At 47.8% G+C, this 17803-nt stretch overlaps 3 protein-coding genes across 7 annotated transcripts; 1 reads left to right on the top strand and 2 right to left on the bottom strand.

Annotated features, from left to right (window-relative positions):
- Positions 1 to 653: 653 nt before the first annotated feature.
- On the top strand, positions 654 to 2345 carry LOC121195096 (myosin light chain 5-like). Its single transcript, XM_041058330.1, has 7 exons — positions 654 to 679; positions 1202 to 1309; positions 1389 to 1464; positions 1548 to 1652; positions 1910 to 1988; positions 2067 to 2115; positions 2244 to 2345. The coding sequence occupies exons 1-7, from the start codon at positions 677 to 679 to the stop codon at positions 2343 to 2345; spliced, it is 522 nt and encodes a 173-aa protein (XP_040914264.1). The 5' UTR covers positions 654 to 676.
- Positions 2002 to 9091, bottom strand: hpse (heparanase). 2 transcript variants are annotated; one of them, XM_041058319.1, is made up of 12 exons: positions 8515 to 9091; positions 7180 to 7307; positions 6903 to 7031; positions 6644 to 6817; positions 6044 to 6215; positions 5769 to 5816; positions 5284 to 5377; positions 5084 to 5190; positions 4503 to 4617; positions 4180 to 4304; positions 3942 to 4088; positions 2002 to 3042 (listed from the first exon to the last, which is right to left on the bottom strand). In XM_041058319.1, the coding sequence occupies exons 1-12, from the start codon at positions 8745 to 8747 to the stop codon at positions 2859 to 2861; spliced, it is 1656 nt and encodes a 551-aa protein (XP_040914253.1). In that variant the 5' UTR covers positions 8748 to 9091; the 3' UTR covers positions 2002 to 2858. The 2 variants fall into 2 exon arrangements, with proteins under 2 accessions (XP_040914253.1, XP_040914254.1); XM_041058320.1 differs by lacking the exon at positions 8515 to 9091 and adding an exon at positions 7430 to 7553.
- Positions 9092 to 9593: 502 nt separating this feature from the next.
- Positions 9594 to 17475, bottom strand: helq (helicase, POLQ like). Of its 4 annotated transcripts, none has more exons than XM_041058317.1 (18): positions 16881 to 17475; positions 16006 to 16606; positions 15370 to 15548; positions 15015 to 15215; positions 14852 to 14924; positions 14654 to 14751; positions 14374 to 14472; positions 14128 to 14273; positions 13789 to 14028; positions 13404 to 13545; positions 12891 to 12995; positions 12597 to 12804; positions 12344 to 12501; positions 10873 to 10971; positions 10618 to 10791; positions 10415 to 10528; positions 9884 to 10018; positions 9594 to 9804 (listed from the first exon to the last, which is right to left on the bottom strand). In XM_041058317.1, the coding sequence occupies exons 1-18, from the start codon at positions 17055 to 17057 to the stop codon at positions 9769 to 9771; spliced, it is 2985 nt and encodes a 994-aa protein (XP_040914251.1). In that variant the 5' UTR covers positions 17058 to 17475; the 3' UTR covers positions 9594 to 9768. The 4 variants fall into 4 exon arrangements, with proteins under 4 accessions (XP_040914251.1, XP_040914250.1, XP_040914249.1 ...); XM_041058316.1 differs by having other exon boundaries at positions 9594 to 9782; positions 16896 to 17474; XM_041058315.1 differs by having other exon boundaries at positions 9594 to 9782; positions 16881 to 17474.
- Positions 17476 to 17803: the final 328 nt, after the last annotated feature.

Consider the following 17803-nt stretch of genomic DNA (forward strand, 5'->3'; position numbering starts at 1 on the left):
ACACTGGTGTGGGAAATTTAATATGTGGAACAAATGACATTTTCTCTGAGGTTTCAAAAGGAAACGTGATTTCCTCCTTAATGCAATGAATCCCTCTTGTTTCCCACATCACACCATACACCCTCTCAAACACACACACACATGCAGAATAACACATCATTTGTCTGTATATTGATTGTGTAAAATCACCTAACTGTGTTGTTTGAGCCCAAAAGTGCTTCCACCATGTTTCTATGTGCCAAACATTTTAATCAGATCTTACTCGATGATTTGATGGGACATCATAAAACATGGGATGTGTAAGCACATCTTCTCTGTATGAGCTGTTAAAGCTGAATAAGTTTAAAACAAAGAGCTGGTGTCAGTTTGTTCGGTCGTCTTCAGATTTGTCCTCCCTCTGTCTCTAATGTGAAACACTGTAAATAGAAACACTTTAAATGGTTTTGATTATTGGCAGCAGTTGTTGGGCCTCTGGAGAATCAGGGTTTTACCAAACATCTTGACCATGTAAGGGGAACTGTGCGAGGCTGGGGGGTCCCAGGAGCCCCCGCTTCATTCACACTATCATCACAGTCCCTCTGTGCACCGCAGACAGCTGCTGTATTTAAACCCTCTGCTCCCAAATCATCAGACACTCACTGCAGATCCGGCATCACTGAGGCGAAGGAGATCAGACATGGTACGTTCTCACATCAGTTCATTTTCAGATTTCAGAGCTTCATGTTTGGGACTAAATGATTTTATGTTCTGTATTTTCTTATGATGCAGCAAGTATTTGAATTTTCCTCTGAATCCCTAAATGATCTTTGTTCTGTATTTTAAAATATTATACTGTGAAAAATGGAGGTATTTACATACAAAAATGTCTAATATAAGTATTAATCATTTTACATTATGTATATGTATTTTTTGTGTACAGTATAGAGTAAGAGATTAAACACAGCCCATAATGAGCTGCTGCATAAATCAAATTTAAAAAGCTATGTGCTGATACAGTAATTAGATTAAAGAAATATGACAAATAGAAGTAGAAAAGTGACGGAGTACAATAACAGAACAGAACATAACTACCAATAAATGAATAATAAATTAGCTAAAATCAAATTTATTTTAAACAGTCGGTTTGTGACTGAGCCACAGACTGAAACACGCCTCTGTCTATGAGTTTACAGCAAACTAACGCGTGCATACGTTTTATCAGGCGAGCAGAAAGACGAAGAAGAAGGAAGGAGGCGCCAAAAGAGCTCAGAGGGCCTCGTCCAATGTCTTCTCCATGTTTGAACAAACCCAGATCCAAGAGTTCAAAGAGGTAAACTCAAACTTCACATTCACCAGACTCACTCAGAGTTTCTGATTCTGGACTTTCATCCCTCCTCTTTGTGATTTAGGCGTTCACACTGATCGACCAGAACCGGGACGGATTCATTGACAAAGAGGATCTGAAGGACACGTACGCCTCTCTGGGTTTGTGCCTCTGAATTCAAACCAAGACATCAAGAGTGATTTCTGACCCAGATTTATCAGACAGGTGTGTGCTGCTCCCTCAGGTAAACTCAACGTGAAGGACAAGGAACTGGAAGACATGCTGAAAGAAGCCACTGGTCCCATCAACTTCACCATGTTCCTCAACCTGTTTGGAGAGAAGCTTCATGGTGAGAAACTCAGACGGTTTTACTCAGTGTGTGAAGACACGAGTCCACACGAGCTTTGTCTGGACTTTGACCTGGAAACTGGTTCAGTTTTTCCAGTTGAACTGAAGCTGAATTCCCAGTTTGTAGATTCACTGTGATGTTATGATACTTGTTTTTTTATAGTGTGAAACGTGACATGAAGCTCAGATAAAGTTCGGCTGTTAGTCCCTGTCCCTTTAACCAGCTGAACACGCTCTCTCTCTGGGTTACGTGAGCAGGCACAGACCCTGAGGATACCATCTTAAACGCTTTCCGAATGTTTGACCCCGACGCCAAAGGCTTCATTCACAAAGACGAGTAAGTTGTCAGCTGTTTTTAAACTCGTCTCTTTTACTGTCAAAGAAAATCAAATAATTCTGTTTTCTGTTTTTGCAGGTTACAGAAGTTACTGATGACACAAGCGGACAAGTTCACATCTGAGGAGGTAAAGAAACTTCAGTTTGGTGCTTTGGAGTTTTTCTTGTTGAAATTCTGACACTTGTAAAAAGTGAATGTGTGTCTGAAACATGTTGAAATGAATTTCTGGGGCTGTGTTGATCTGTGTGATTGCAGGTGAAGCAGATGTTTCAGTCGTCAAATATCGACGCTGCAGGAAACCTGGATTACAAATCTCTGTGTTACATAATCACACACGGCGAGGAGCAGGAAGAATAACACGTCTCACACCTGAAATATTTCTGCTGCAGTTTGGTTGTGATGCATTAAAGCTTTGATTTTTGCTCCAGACTGAAATTACTCCTCTGATGTTCATGAATCCCACTGATTCTAGTGTCACCTTCAGGCTGATGGATTTTTCTTTCACTGGAATTAATAACATCATCCTGACATGAACTCCTCACAGAAACTGAGAAGGTTTTTATCTCTGAGGGAAATAAAAATCTTAGCGTCAGTTATTTTCAGTGACTGTGACGTTCATGGTCCCCTCATGATGAACTATGATAACTCTGGTGATCCTCTGACTTCTTAGGTCACACCTATCTTCACCTGTGAGGAGCAGAATTAGAAAAAAACTTCATTCAAAGTTGCACAGAGTACAATATTTTCTATAAATAAGACACTCTGGTGTCCGTTACATGAAAGGCATCCTTCACCAAACCATTTTCCCACTGTTAGTACGTCACTTGAGTTCAAATCTTTTTAGTCCAGTGATGAGCCTGATGACGCCTGTCATGTCGCTGTATTCGGTCCGTGGTCACCGCAGGCTGCGGCGCGAGCGTCCGTGAAGACGAAGAAGGCCAGAGAGTAGGCAGGAAGCTGCAGAGGCTCCGCTGGAGGCAGACGAGTTCCTTTAAGGTCAGGAAGAGTTTTATCATCCACCATCTTCAACACTTCTCCGTTCAGCTTCACAGACCTTCAAATAAAAAACAACTCATTAGCCAGCTGTACACAGCAGGGAGGAGACAGACTGTCAATTACTCTGCAGATTATTTGATCTTTGATCAATTAATCAATAATCATTTCGTCTAAAAAAAATGGAAAGAAAAATATCCAAAATAACGTCTTCAAATGTTTTGTTGTGTCTGAACAAAAATCCCAAATATTCAGTTTAATGTGATAAAATCTTCAGCGTCAGATTATTTTATGGACTGAGTCAGTCTGAGTCACAGTCCTGACCATCAGACTCAGCCCACCTGCCAGGTGCTCCCTGCGAGGTTCCTTCAGTCGGAACGACACCTGATAGTAAGCTGCCGTCAGATGAGAGTTTCATACATGTGACATAGAGTGAACACGCCCACATCCTGCAGGCTTTTCACAGGCTCCGCCTCCTGTCAGGTGTTTTCCACAGACTGATAAACATGTACTGTGCACGTGGACCTGGTCATGTGATCATTCTGAACTTTCCTGGCTGAGGCGAAGTGAAAAGAGAAAACGATGGACTCTGGGAACAATGGGACAGACCTCACTCTGAAATGGAAAAAACTTTTTATGTGGTTTTGGTTTGAAAGAAGGGAAACAGACTCTTCTGTTCCAGTGTGTGTTTTAGAAGGGGACGTTTTGTTTTCAGGGAGAAGGGATTTTCCAAACTGTCTCACAGTTAAATATTAGGACTCTGTCCACACTAATGAGTCTAATATTTAAAACAGTACTACATGTGAAGAGACAGACTGGAGACAGAAACCTCACAGACTCTGCTGTGCTCGTCTTAGAAAACCTTTCACATTAAAAGTAAGTGAAACATCGTGACTCTTCCCGTGACACGAGGACACTTCAGCTCTAACTCAATCAGAAATGCCTCAGAGTTACTGGCACCTGGAGTAGAGCCCCTCCTCCCCCGGCCGGTCAGACTGCAGGACAAAAGCCTCCACTGTGCTGGAGGAGACGAGTGCGGGAGCAGAGACGGAGGCTGGCTTCGTACTCAGATTCAGAGAAATCAGCGTGACTGCTCCACGTCTGTAACTGCAGAAATAAAAACAGTGATGGTGCAGGTCACTACGTGGAGTCAGCGTCAGAGCAAACCAACAGAGGATGTGACGGAAGGCGGCGGCACCTCTGTGTGTTAGAGCAGTGCAGATACAGCCTCACTCTTTTACTTCGGCCGACATCAGAAAACGCTTCAATCTTCAAAACCTCTGGTCCCACGAGTCTCTTGTAGAGAAGAGACAACCAATAGTCCTGGAAGACGACACACGTCACAGTCACAGCTCGCAGTAACAGAGGGAGGAAGTATTAAAGTCACCTGAATCTGTGGAGCCTGTTAACAAACAGCTGCTTGTTTCCACATCCAGCAGCTACAGATCAACAGGATCCTTCATGTGGAGCTCCGAGTCCCCCTGAGGACTCTGCTCAGGGTCAAACCGCTGCTGCTCTTACAGGTAGGGGATCCAGGTTGTTGTCGACCAGGTGATAACTCCCCGAACCGATGAACACCTGCCTCATCACAACATCCAGGCCGAGTCTGGCTCCCAGTCCGAGCTTATCCAGCCACCTGAAGACAACATGTTCAATCTTTACTGAGTTCTGTTAACGTAGGAGAGGATCATTCTGTTACCATGGAAACACCCGAGCCCCAGTGTAAATGAGCAGCAGACTGTTTTAAGGTTTGTCATGAGACTGGGGCTGCTGGGTAATCAGCTGAGCTCAGGTCCTTCAGAGCAGATCGTCCCTGACCTCAGCACAGAGTCAGAACCAGAACCATTTATCAGCCAAAGCATCAGACTCAGACTCAGGATCAGACTCAGGCTCAGGATCAGGCTCAGGATCAGGCTCAGGATCAGACTCAGGCTCAGGCTCAGGATCAGGATCAGACTCAGGCTCAGACTCAGGATCAGACTCAGGCTCAGGATCAGGCTCAGGCTCAGGATCAGACTCAGACTCAGGCTCAGGATCAGGCTCAGACTCAGGCTCAGGCTCAGGATCAGGGACTTGTGTGGTCTGGATCTGCATGAACTCACATGAATCCTGCCACGAACGTGTCGGACAGTCCTACAGCTCCTCCTCCGTACGCTGAGCTCGTCTCTCCGAGCCAAACCGCCTTCCCCGGAGACACCAGCCTCACTCTCTGAACCAGGACAGAAAACACACTCGCCTTTAACACCTGGAGCTCACACACACCTGACACACGTCACACACCGAGGTGTCTGTCAGTTATTACCTCCAGCACTTCATTGGTCTTCAACATCAGAGTGTCCAGAACCTCTGGGTCTAGAAAGTCCTCCAAGGACGTGTCTCTGCCATTCACATAATAACTGGGAAGCAGAGAGTGTGTGTTTATTAGGAAGAAACTCAGAGTGGCTGCTCAGTGTGAAGGTGAGGAGGACGGACGGTTTGCTTCAGTAACCAGGTGACTGAGCGTCAACGTGTCTAAGTTTAAACCACCGTCACATTTTCTTAAGAAGTTTGATGTGTTGATGTGAGGAAGGTTCAGTGTCCTCATCGCTCCTGACCTGCCTACATGTACACTGCATTCATGGCAGAGGCGTCGGCGTTCTCCAGGAGGAGTCTGCCTGGAAAATCAGGTTTCTCCAGTCCCTTACCTGGACGGACAGCAGCTTCCTGTTTACGTTATGTTTAAGAAATCACGTCAACCTGGTTAGTGCACGTACAAACAGACTGAGGTGACAGTAAAGGTGAACTCACTGGTGCCAGGTACAGGCGTCGATGGCCTGAGCTCCACTCTGCAGGAACCTACAGCCGCAGACGACAGAAAACATTCAGCAGCAAACACAACAAACACACAACCAAACACAGGCATACCAGGCGAGGTCAGCGCTCACATGTGACTCTGTAATTCAGTTACGGGACAGAATCCCTGCTCAGTTCAGCTCAGACCTGAGGCTGCTCTGCTGCCACGTGATTGGCTGGTTGGATGAATAAGCAGGTGTTCCTAATAAAGTGCTCAGTGTGGCTCTCACCCCTCCAGCATGTCCGTCCTGTGGTCCCGTGGCTGGCCCACGTCGGGCCCGTACAGCCCGGCCTGGCGGTAAAACCCGGATTCTGACATCATTTCTCTGAGACGGGTGAAATCCCGCCCGAGCTGAAACCCGTCCACTCGGATCCCGGCCTTCTTCTCGTAGCTGTTTGGTTCTGGAGACAGACACACGTCATCACACTCACTTTCACTCTGACGCACATCTTTTCAAACAAAAGCTGCTCACAGCACACGCCGTTTCCGGAGCAGATACCGAAACATGAGAGGTGACGGAGCGAAGGCCTCACCGCACGAAGACGTGGAAGTGAAACTCAAACCACAGATAAGAAACCATGGTGACTGAAGGTTACTGTAACTTCACTCCGATAATCAGCAGAAAGTAGAAGAGAGAGGCCGATGGTGCAGATCGCAGCGAGCGTCTGAAAAACACTCATAATAAAACATCAGCTGACGCTAACAGCTGTGCTTTCATTGGCTTAGAGCAGCAGCAGCTGCGCTCCACAGTTTCCCGTCTGTCTCTTTCACTTTGACCAGAAACAGTAAGAAAAGCGGAGAATTTGCGGCCGTTATCGTGCTCGCGTACCGTTTCCCAGCTCCCAGGACATCCGGTACCGTCTGGATTCACAGTACTGCAGCAGCGAGCGAGCGTTGCTGCTGTTCCAGCTGTTGTCAGCTGTTCTGAGCAGAGCGTTCAGCCCGAAGATCAGATCCATCCCGGAGCAGTTGGTGAAGGAGTGCAGCAGGTCTACCGTGAACTCTGTGACAGGCAGAGGAGAGAGGAGAGTGAGCAGGTGTGTCAGCTCACACACACCTGACACCTGACGCAGCAGGGCGGCTCCTACCTGTGAACTTGACTCGTCTGTACTTCCTCTGCAGGTCCTCTCTCATCAGGACCACCTGCTGCTGAGCCCACTCCTCCTTCAGCTTCTCCTCCAGCCACGGGGGCAACTCCAGTTCATCACAGGGCTGATCTGAGGTCAGCCGAGAGGAATTTCATTTACACCGCACATTTCACTGCACCTGAGCTCAGAGTCAGCCCTCTTCTCTGTCAGAGGCTAAAATGAGCTCTGCTGATTCCTCTGATAAAGGCTGAGCTGAGACCAGCGTGAACACAGTTACCTGCAGAGGGAGCTGAGTCCGGCCGGTGAGACCTCTGTGGAGTGAACACCATGAAGTCCTGCCTGGTCCCTCCAAACCTCAGGAACGCTGGAGTCAGTGCCTTTGCCAGCGTCCTCACCTTCGGAGAGCTAGAGACGAAAAACCAAAGTTACACAACGTTTCCATTACATGAAGTGATGCAGCACAGTTTGTGTTTCTCTGACCAGCCTCACTGTCCTCTCTCTGTGACGTCTCATTTGACTGAATTCACCTTCATATTTATGGGAAGCAGCAGCAGACAGATGCTTCAGATGTGGACCGGCTCAGACCGTCTGTCAGAGAGAGCTGAAACTGGCTGTTAACTCTCTGGACTCATTTATCCCAGAAGGTTCCTGCTGCTCTGACTCAGACTGGTTAATAAAACCAACCAGTCTGAGTCAGAGACGGGAGGAGGAGTCAGGGAATGTCCACCGGAGCTGCACACGTCCAGAGAGTTCACATCTTGTCTCTCTTTAATCCTCAAACTTTACAGAAGTGAAACAGGAACTGTGGAACTCACCGGCTCCGGGTTGATTCCCATCCTCTCACACACACACACACATACACACACACACACACACACACACACACACACACACACACACACACGTCTTTGCTGTGCTGTTTCCAGTGTGTGTGTGTGTGTGTGTGTGTGTGTTTCCTGCGTCTCCTCTAACATTAAACTGGTTTTACAGCGTGATTCTAATTTGTTGTATAAAGACTGACATTAAACATGTGAACATGTGATCGTGTTCCTGGATCCGTGTGTGAATCAGGTGCTTTATGGAACACTCAAATTCACCGATCAGCTGATTAATCGATTTGTCGATAGTTGGACATTACTCGTTTGATTCCAGAAAAAAAGATCCTTCCTGTTTCTCTTCGTCTGATCGATCTGAGGATTTCCCCCAAAAACTTACCAAACAACGGATCAATGAATCTGCACGAGCGCTCACACACCGAGTAACCAGATCATCAATCAGTCAATCAATCAGTCAATCAATCAGTCAGTCAATCAATCAGTCAGTCAGTCAGTCAGTCAATCAATCAGTCAGTCAGTCAGTGGCTGAAGTGTTTTTAAAGCAAACGAGATAAAAGTTCACTGATTCCAGTTTGTGAATCTGAAAATTCAAACAAAGACCGAACAGCACCTGAACCCGGACTCGTTTTCATCGTTAGCGGTTAATCGAAGTCGATTTAAAAGTTAAAATCTCTCTCTCTCTCTCTCACACACACACACACACACACACACACACACACACACACACACACACACACAGCGCGTTCACCGAGCGGACAGTGACCGGAGACACCGACCTCAGCAGGTACAGGAACTTCTCCTCGGACGCCAGGCTGGCATCGATGGTGACGGACAGAAAGCGCGGGTCCACCCGGCGAATCGCTGCGGATAAATCCACGTCCGCGTCCAGCGAAGCGGACAGGTTTCTGTTCAGGTCCCAGTCTGCTCTGAAGTGGACTCCGTGAGTCTGATAAGACAGGACCCGGAGGACCCGGAGGACCCAGAGAGCCAGCAGCACGACGCGCTTCATGTCTGCAGACTGATCACTTCCTGAACGGGCGCCTGTTCACAGCGGGGGGCGCGTCTTCAGCCCGGGCTCACACAGTTCACTCCGGAGCCGGATCAGCTCCGGGACGACCCACCGGTGTGGCCGTGAAGGAACCGGATCCTCTGGATCCACCGGGAAGGAGAAGAAAGGAGGACTCGTCTCAGAGAAGTTTACTGGTAAACATCAATTTTCTCTTTCTCTCTAATGGTGAGAAACTTTCCTGTAACAGATTCAGATGTTTGGATTTCTGTTGATTATGAGCTGCTTTTTCATAGTTATGTCCTTTGGCTCTCGAACATATGAAAAAGCTTCCTTGATATTATGGGATGTTTTCCTGTAGTTTCCTCACGTGGCAGTAAAACGCCGGTGAGCACAGAGATCACCGGAGCTGTGAAGCACAGTCACACACAGCGGTGGAACAAGGTGGAGTCTGTCCACACACACTGACACATCCTGACTCACCTTCGACCTTTGACCTCCGACCTTCAGCCTGTTTCTGGAACCTGAATCTGTCTCAATGTTCAGGAAGTTTCCAAATGTATTTATTTATTGGTAATTTGGGTGAAATGACCCTTTAAATAAACCTGAGGAGAAACAAACGGGTTCAGAGTAGCACATGAACTACACATGAACTACACATGAACTACACGTTAACACGCGAGCTTCACTGCTCATGTGTAGAACAGCTACAGCATCCTCAGCATTTCCATTGTGAGGCCGACTGTGTGCGTCCGTCCCTGTAATGATCCGCCTGACGCACACACAGGAAACGTGTCATCAGTTCATGTGTTTACAGGAGAAATGAACCAAACGTGGACTGAGTCTAAGTTGAGTCTTGTTCATTATTTTAATTCAACGTGTTATTTCAAACCAATGAAGCAATAAAAAGCAGCAGCTGACAGAGTCATGGACTCAGAGCAGCTGCTGCTGGCGTCACGCTGAGGGCAGGTCCAACGGCATCTTCAGCAGGTCGTCCACCTCCTCCTGCAGAGCCGCAGCCTTTTCATTCAGAAGCATCTGGAACAGAGAGAGACATCATCTGTCCACATGTTAGTTAAGACATGAGTCCCCTCGCTGTATGGAAGCACCACCATGAAGCACTGAGGACAGAGACTCACTCTGGCCGAGGCCACGATCTGATGGGCCTGTTTCTTGTACAGGTTTCCGACCGTCTTGGACAGAACAGCTGGGTCGGCGTTGGCCAGGTGAGCCAGCGTCTTGTAGCCGGCGTTGTACAGCTGCTTCGCTCTGGACTGGAAAAAAACAAAGACACACACAACAGTAGTAAACACACTGGTTTTCACTGGTTTCACAACAAAGAAGAATCATTAACCAAAACAATCAGTTACTAATCAAATAATCAAATATTCAACTTCACAAACTGGAATCAGTAAAAATCAAACGATGATGATTCATGGATGATAAGTGATTAATGGATCATCAGAACAGGTCGTACTGATGAACAGCTGTTTCTCTCCTGCACACACTCTGATTTCACAGGAACAGTGTGAGGTTCTGAGGAGAACACCTCGTCTTTCTCTCTGACAGATCCAGCGTCAGGAAACAGAGAAAAATAAATGATATCATTTCCCATTTTCCAGTCAGCAGTGGGAAGTTTACTGTGATATAAATCAGACCGACACACTGACCTCCATGACTCCAGCCACCTCCATCAGAGGGATGAGCTCAGCCTTCACACAGTAACTCAGCCTTCGTGTCAGCTCCGTCAGCAAAGCTCTGAAAGGCCACAACTCCTCCAGCTCCTGAGGACAGACAGGAAACAGCAGCAGGCCTGAGGTCAGCCTCGGTGCTCTGTGCAGCAGCTCATGTCAGGTGTCAGCGGCGTCCATACCTCTGTGAAGTGCAGCACACAGGAGCAGAAAGCCGAGGAGGAGCTGAGCAGGGTCTGAACGAAGCCTCGGCTCAGCTGAAACCGCTCGGCCACGTTCCACACGTTGGTTTCCTTCAGTAAAGCAAACAGGACCAGAGCCAGGTACATGCGCCTCACCACCGCCATGTTCCCGCTCTGAAACACAGTGAAAACACACGTCTGCGACTCCATTTTAGTGAGTGATGTTCACCAGACCGAGTGTCGGGGTTTACTCACGTTCTTCACCGTCTGTCCTGCAGCTTTCCTGGCAACAAAACTCTCAGGAACTCCGACGGCTGCAGACATCCTCTGCTCCGCGGCCGACAGCAGGGTGAACTGCAACACAACACTCACTGCTTCACAACACTCACTGCAACACAACACTCACTGCTTCACAACACTCACTGCTTCACACTCACTGCAACACAACACTCACTGCTTCACAACACTCACTGCAACACAACACTCACTGCTTCACAACACTCACTGCAACACAACACTCACTGCAACACAACACTCACTGCTTCACAACACTCACTGCTTCACAACACACTGCTTCACAACACTCACTGCTTCACACTCACTGCAACACAACACTCACTGCTTCACAACACTCACTGCAACACAACACTCACTGCAACACAACACTCACTGCTTCACAACACTCACTGCAACACAACACTCACTGCTTCACAACACTCACTGCTTCACAACACTCACTGCAACACAACACTCACTGCTTCACAACACTCACTGCAACACAACACTCACTGCAACACAACACTCACTGCAACACAACACTCACTGCTTCACAACACTCACTGCTTCACAACACTCACTGCTTCACAACACTCACTGCAACACAACGCTCACTGCTTCACAACACTCACTGCAACACAACACTCACTGCTTCACACTCACTGCAACACAACACTCACTGCTTCACAACGCTCACTGCAACACAACGCTCACTGCTTCACAACACTCACTGCAACACAACACTCACTGCTTCACACTCACTGCAACACAACACTCACTGCAACACAACACTCACTGCTTCACACTCACTGCAACACAACACTCACTGCTTCACAACACTCACTGCAACACAACACTCACTGCTTCACAACACTCACTGCTTCACACTCACTGCTTCACAACACTCACTGCAACACAACACTCACTGCTTCACAACACTCACTGCTTCACACTCACTGCAACACAACACTCACTGCTTCACAACACTCACTGCTTCACACTCACTGCAACACAACACTCACTGCTTCACACTCACTGCAACACAACACTCACTGCTTCACACTCACTGCAACACAACACTCACTGCTTCACAACACTCACTGCAACACAACACTCACTGCTTCACAACACTCACTGCAACACAACACTCACTGCAACACAACACTCACTGCTTCACACTCACTGCTTCACAACACTCACTGCTTCACAACACTCACTGCTTCACACTCACTGCTTCACAACACTCACTGCAACACAACACTCACTGCTTCACACTCACTGCTTCACACTCACTGCAACACAACACTCACTGCAACACAACACTCACTGCTTCACACTCACTGCTTCACAACACTCACTGCTTCACAACACTCACTGCTTCACACTCACTGCTTCACAACACTCACTGCTTCACAACACTCACTGCTTCACACCACTCACTGCTTCACACCTGTCTGAGGTAAACCATCCAGTCGGGTTTGCACTGTGAGACCACGTCGTACGGTGTGACCAGGTAGACCAGGTGCAGGCAGCTGTTGAGCAGCAGACCGTCCAGACCCTGGGACAGGTCTCTGTACAGGACCTCGCTGTAGGTCAGATCCACTGAGCCTGAGGACGAGAGGTGGACACGAGGTGTTGTGTAGACAGGTGTGATACCTGCAGATGTGAACAGGACTGAAATCAGAGGCATGACAGAGCTTTACCTTTAAAAGAAGCTCTTCCCAGCTTGGTGACCTGCAGAGTTTGGCTGTGAGAGTCTGAGGCCACAGTGATGAGACCTTTCTCCTGCAGGAGGTGGACACACTGCTGCACCACCTCCCTCACACTCCTCTCCACACACAGCTGCTTCTGCTGAACATGCAGCAGTGTCCCTCGCAGGAACTCTCTCACCTGCTCCAATGAGGTGGTGATCTGCAGAAGAAAACCCGTGAACGTCCACACAGCTGCGTTCGCCTCGGGGTGATGCGCTCAGACATCAGAAACAAACAGGGACTCACCTGCAGTCCGATCAGAGACAGGATGAGACTCAGGACGCCTTTTCCATCGTCATGCATCAGGTTGCTGTAGCAGTTCTCCATCGGGGCACACACGAGTGATTTAGCCTGAAAACACAGTGAATCAGCAGTTTCTCCGATGAGCCACAGATCAACCTTTGCCTGGCTCCACCCTCTCACACACGTGTCTGCCCGTACATTCACAGCGTGAGGGTTAGGGGGTAAGATGCTGCTGTTACAGTTTTATAACCGGACCAACTTTCCATCTGTGAGGTGAAATATTTTTAAGATGAACGGAGAAACGGAACCACCTCAGGTCAGAACTGAATAAAAACCTGAGGAAATCCTGAGGACCTGTTCTCTGTACGAAGGCGTTTTGTTTGTGTTGGAAACTGTTCTGCAAAACATATGATCACAAAATCAACATCAGAAAATATAAGCATGGCTTTCATCATTCAGCGTGACAGGAAGACCTGTTCTGATCTGAGTCATGCGTGATGCTGTGGGTGGAGTTACCATGTCCCTGTCCCTGTCCTGCAGGATGAGGATGCTCTCTCCCACAGTGTCGATCCCCGCTCGGCCGGCACGGCCCACCATCTGTTTGTACTGACTTCTCTTCAGGAAGTCCGTGGCCACGTACGGTGATCGCAGAATCACTCTGGATGGAGGACGTCAGCGGCAGAGACAGGTTAAATGTGTCCTCTCAGGACAGTGACTCAGCATTAGACTGATTCAGAGGGAAAGACTGTGGCCTGGCTCTCTGTCACTGCTCAGTTAACGTGGGTTTGATTCATGAAGACAGACGTTTTTTAATACACATCAAATCCAAACAAAAAAAAGAATACTGAACTTTTGGCTGTGGAGCTTTCCCTGTCCAACCTGTGTCCTCTCAGTGTCTCACCTGCGGGCAGGTAGGTTGATCCCTGCAGCCAAGGTGGACGTACAGGCGAGGAGACAGAGGACCCCGGTGGAGTAGGCCTCCTCCACCAGCTTCCTCTCCTCAGTGGTCAGCCCGCTGTGGTGATAGGCCAAACCATAGGGCACAGTCCTCCTGAGCACCGGACACACCGAGCCGTTCCCGCTGTCCCTCAGCTCTCTGAGGAGGACGGCCTTCTCTGCTTCCCTGTGCCGGAGAAACTCCCTGTGGACAATCAGATTAACACAGTGGAGCAGTCAGTGCTGTCCATGCCAGGGCAGGAGGACGCCCGGGCAGGAGACATCGGCCCGATGCTTCACTCACTCTTTCAGATATTTGCAGATCATCCCTGCGACGTTCTCACAGTTCTTCTTGGTGGGACAGAAGACCAGGCACGAATGTGTTGGAATAACTTCAGTCACCAGAGCAATCACATGATCCGGGTCCATCTTCTGCATGGCACTGGAGTACTGAGGCAGATTACAGAGGTCGGACGCGTCAGCATCGTTTTCCAGCATTTTACTAAACATCCCCTCATTATCAGCACAGATATGTGAATACTGTCAGTACCTTAAAGTTGAGAAGACGTGAGAACTTAAAACAGTCCTCTTCCTTTGGGTCCACTTCATAGATGGTGTCGTTCAGTTTAACATATTCCTTCAGCTGGACCTGGAAGGACAGAGGACAGAGGACAGAGATTCACCAGCCAAACAGACAGTAACAGAGACACTCAGTCAGGGGGTCGTTATTAATGACCATTTCACACAATTATGACAATAAACCTGTCGACCAACAGAACCTGATCAACAAACATGGAAAAGCACTTTCACTCTGTGTTAGCACCACGTACAGGTCTGAAGTCGTTGGTGTAATTTTCCGCCTGTAGAAATGTCTGCAGGTCCTCGATGTTTCCCAGAGTGGCGCTCATTCCAATGATCTGAGTCTTCTCTGGAGGAAACAGCAGGATCATTCATTTCACTCAGAAATCATGAAAGTTCAATGAAGGAAACGAGCAAAGAGCGAACGAATCACAGTGAGAGACACTTACTGCTCATGTACAGAACTTTAGCCAGTGTCATCTCAATAACTGCCCCTCTACTGCCATCCCCCAGCATGTGAAGCTGCATATGGAAGAAAAACACCTTCCATCAAACCTACTACCTTTACCTTCATATGAAAAACACCTTTTATTTAAGGGTGTGTGCTTGTACCTCATCAACCACCACCAGCCCGAGGTCATCCAGCCTGCTGGTTTCTATCAGGGAGTTCACGAGGCTGTGGGCTTTCTCTATCGTGGCGATGTAAAGCGACCTCTGGTGTCTCCTCTTCACCGGAGGAAACTTGCCCTTACTGCCGGCGTACTCCTCCACCATGAAGTCCAGCTCCAGGCCAAAGCTTGCTAACCCACGCACCTGAAAAATCAGGTCCTCTTCTACTGACTGTTCACATGAACAACATCATCTCTGCAACACTGTAAAGTACATTATTATGCAGATGATACCATTTTATATGCCAGAGATCTTCTGTTAGCAGCAGCATTAATGCTGCACATACAGATGCTGTTACCTTCTCCTGCACCAGTGATATGTAGGGTAAGATGAACAGACAGTCTTTCTTCCTGCACAGCAGCTCTCTGAGGATGAGGATCTCTGCAACAAGAGTTTTCCCTCCGCTGGTGGGAAGAGAGTAGATCAGATTCTTCCTCTGCTGAACACAGTCCAGGTTCAGACACGTCTCCTGCCAATCTGCAACAGGAAAGGAAGAAAAGAAAACACTGGTTTAAAGGAACAATTCACCTGTTTCCCTCCAAACAAATTCCACCCACCAACACCTCTGAAGCTCAAATCTCCGTTTTATTATTTTCACAATTAATCACTTCGTCTAAAAATCAGAATGTGGTGGAAAAACACGTTCCCTGCCATCCCGGCCTGTGAGGAACAGACATAAGTACTGTGGGAACTTGTGACCCGGGGTCAGAGCTCTGTGGTGCTGCTGGAGCTCTGATCTTTCTGCAGAAAATTACTCTGTAAACTTTATTTTATAAAAAAGCATCAAAAGACAATAACTGTCTATAGAATTTTATTTCACTTCTCATCAGGAGGAAAATATTTTTCCACCACACAGAAAAAGTGAAATTTCACTGTTCATTATTAATTTATCAGCTGACACACACACAGACTGATCGATTGATTGACTCATCACCATATAAACTCTTGATTCTTCTCAGTTTGTGCATCAGGTCTTTTACTTTGGTGGGGAGTCCAAAGAACGGCCCCAGGTCCGTCGTCTCAGCAGATACGGTTTCCATGGCCTGCATGGCGACGCTGATCTCCTCAGAAACCACGGCTTCTTTTAACACAGCAGTCCGAGACACATTAGAAGGAGCTGCAGCGTTACAGAGCATCGTCCTCTTCAGCTGATCCGTCACACTCCTCCTCGCTTTGCTTTGTCTCTTGGTTTTATCCTCCATGTTTCCGTCTTTCCCAGCCTCAGCTGTCCCGGCAGTATTTCTAAAAGGCGTTGAGGTTCTGTCTCCGTCCTGCAGTCTGCTCCTCTTTACATCACAGACCTGTTCTTCGAACTGAATCTGGCTGGCCGGTAAGTCCTCGTCTCCGAGGCCGTCTATGATGGAGTCAGTGAGAATGTCTTCGCAGGAGCGTCTCCAGGTGCTGTCTTTCGACAGTCCACTCTGGAGGTCACGCTGCCTTTCATTTTGTTCTGCATTGTCCAGCTTCGCCAGGAGAGAGCTGTCCTCCAGGATACTGTCATAGTCTCCAAATAAATCCTCACTGTCACTGCAGTACTGCCAACAAAACACAGGACAGTTCAGTTACAGTTAGTACCAGTCCTCTGAGTGATGAAACGATTAGTTAACTGATCACTCAGTCAGCTGTGTGTGTCTGCATGTCTGTGTGACTGTGGAGGGAAACTGAGAACCCAGAGGGAACCCAGAGGGAACCCACACAGGCACAGGGAGAACATACAAACTCCACCTTCCTGCTGTGGATCGATCAATCAATCAATCAATCAATCAATCCTTTCAGCCCTAGGCCAGTGATTGGATGCTGATTACACACCTCGGCAGGTTGTACCTGAGCCATGATGCTGCTCAGCCTCCTGCTCTTGGAACATTGCAGTGAGCAGCTTCCTCCTCCTGTCTCCCGGGCAGGTGTCAGGTGAGTCTGCAGGCTGTCCCTCGATCTCTTCCTTGAGGACACTCTCCTTATTTTGAGCTCTTGTTTTCCAGCGTTCATAGCTGTCCGGGCTCAGCTGAAGCTACATGTCCAACACTGTCAGCTGGTAAACAACCCGCACTACAGCTGTAACACACAGTAAACTACACACCGCAGAGGAGCTGAGACGCTGTTACACACTGTTACACACTCCTGTTCATCGTTAAACGTGTTGTCACAAAGATAAAAGTCTGACCAGCAGTGAAGCAGCTAGCTTACTCCTCCAGTTTAACTTTCCACTTCGCTCCCTCGGCTCATTAACGACTGAACTAGTTTGTATAAACTCTACAACTTCATCAAATTCATCATAAGTTAACTTTAAAAAGAACTGAAAACTCTGTCGCTGAAAGAATTTAACGAAATCCGCTCATTAACTGTTGTTACGGTGGAAACAACAGCCGCTCAGTGCGCATCACATTTAAACTGCGACCAGCATTGTCACACACAGAGAGAAACCCCTCCGTCATTTCCGGCTTGGCTTTACTGCTGCTCATGCTACATAAGCTAACTGTCATTACACGATCTGTTCCTTTTCTCATCACTGAACCTACAGAGGAGACTGAGACGTTACTCAGAATAAATCCACACATTATCATATAACGCACTTTGCTTAACTTGAACCAGATTCTGTGGATTTGTAGTTTTTCTTTCTGTAACGTGTCAGTAAAGTGATGTTTGCTAACACCGAGCTACAAACGATGGAATTTCAGACAGAGATTCTATCGAATAGTCGCATACGTTACTTCGTGAGATTGTTGCGACGTTGT

This window comes from Toxotes jaculatrix, chromosome 16 (assembly GCF_017976425.1).
Source record: "Toxotes jaculatrix isolate fToxJac2 chromosome 16, fToxJac2.pri, whole genome shotgun sequence".
NCBI classification, from domain to species: domain Eukaryota; kingdom Metazoa; phylum Chordata; class Actinopteri; family Toxotidae; genus Toxotes; species Toxotes jaculatrix.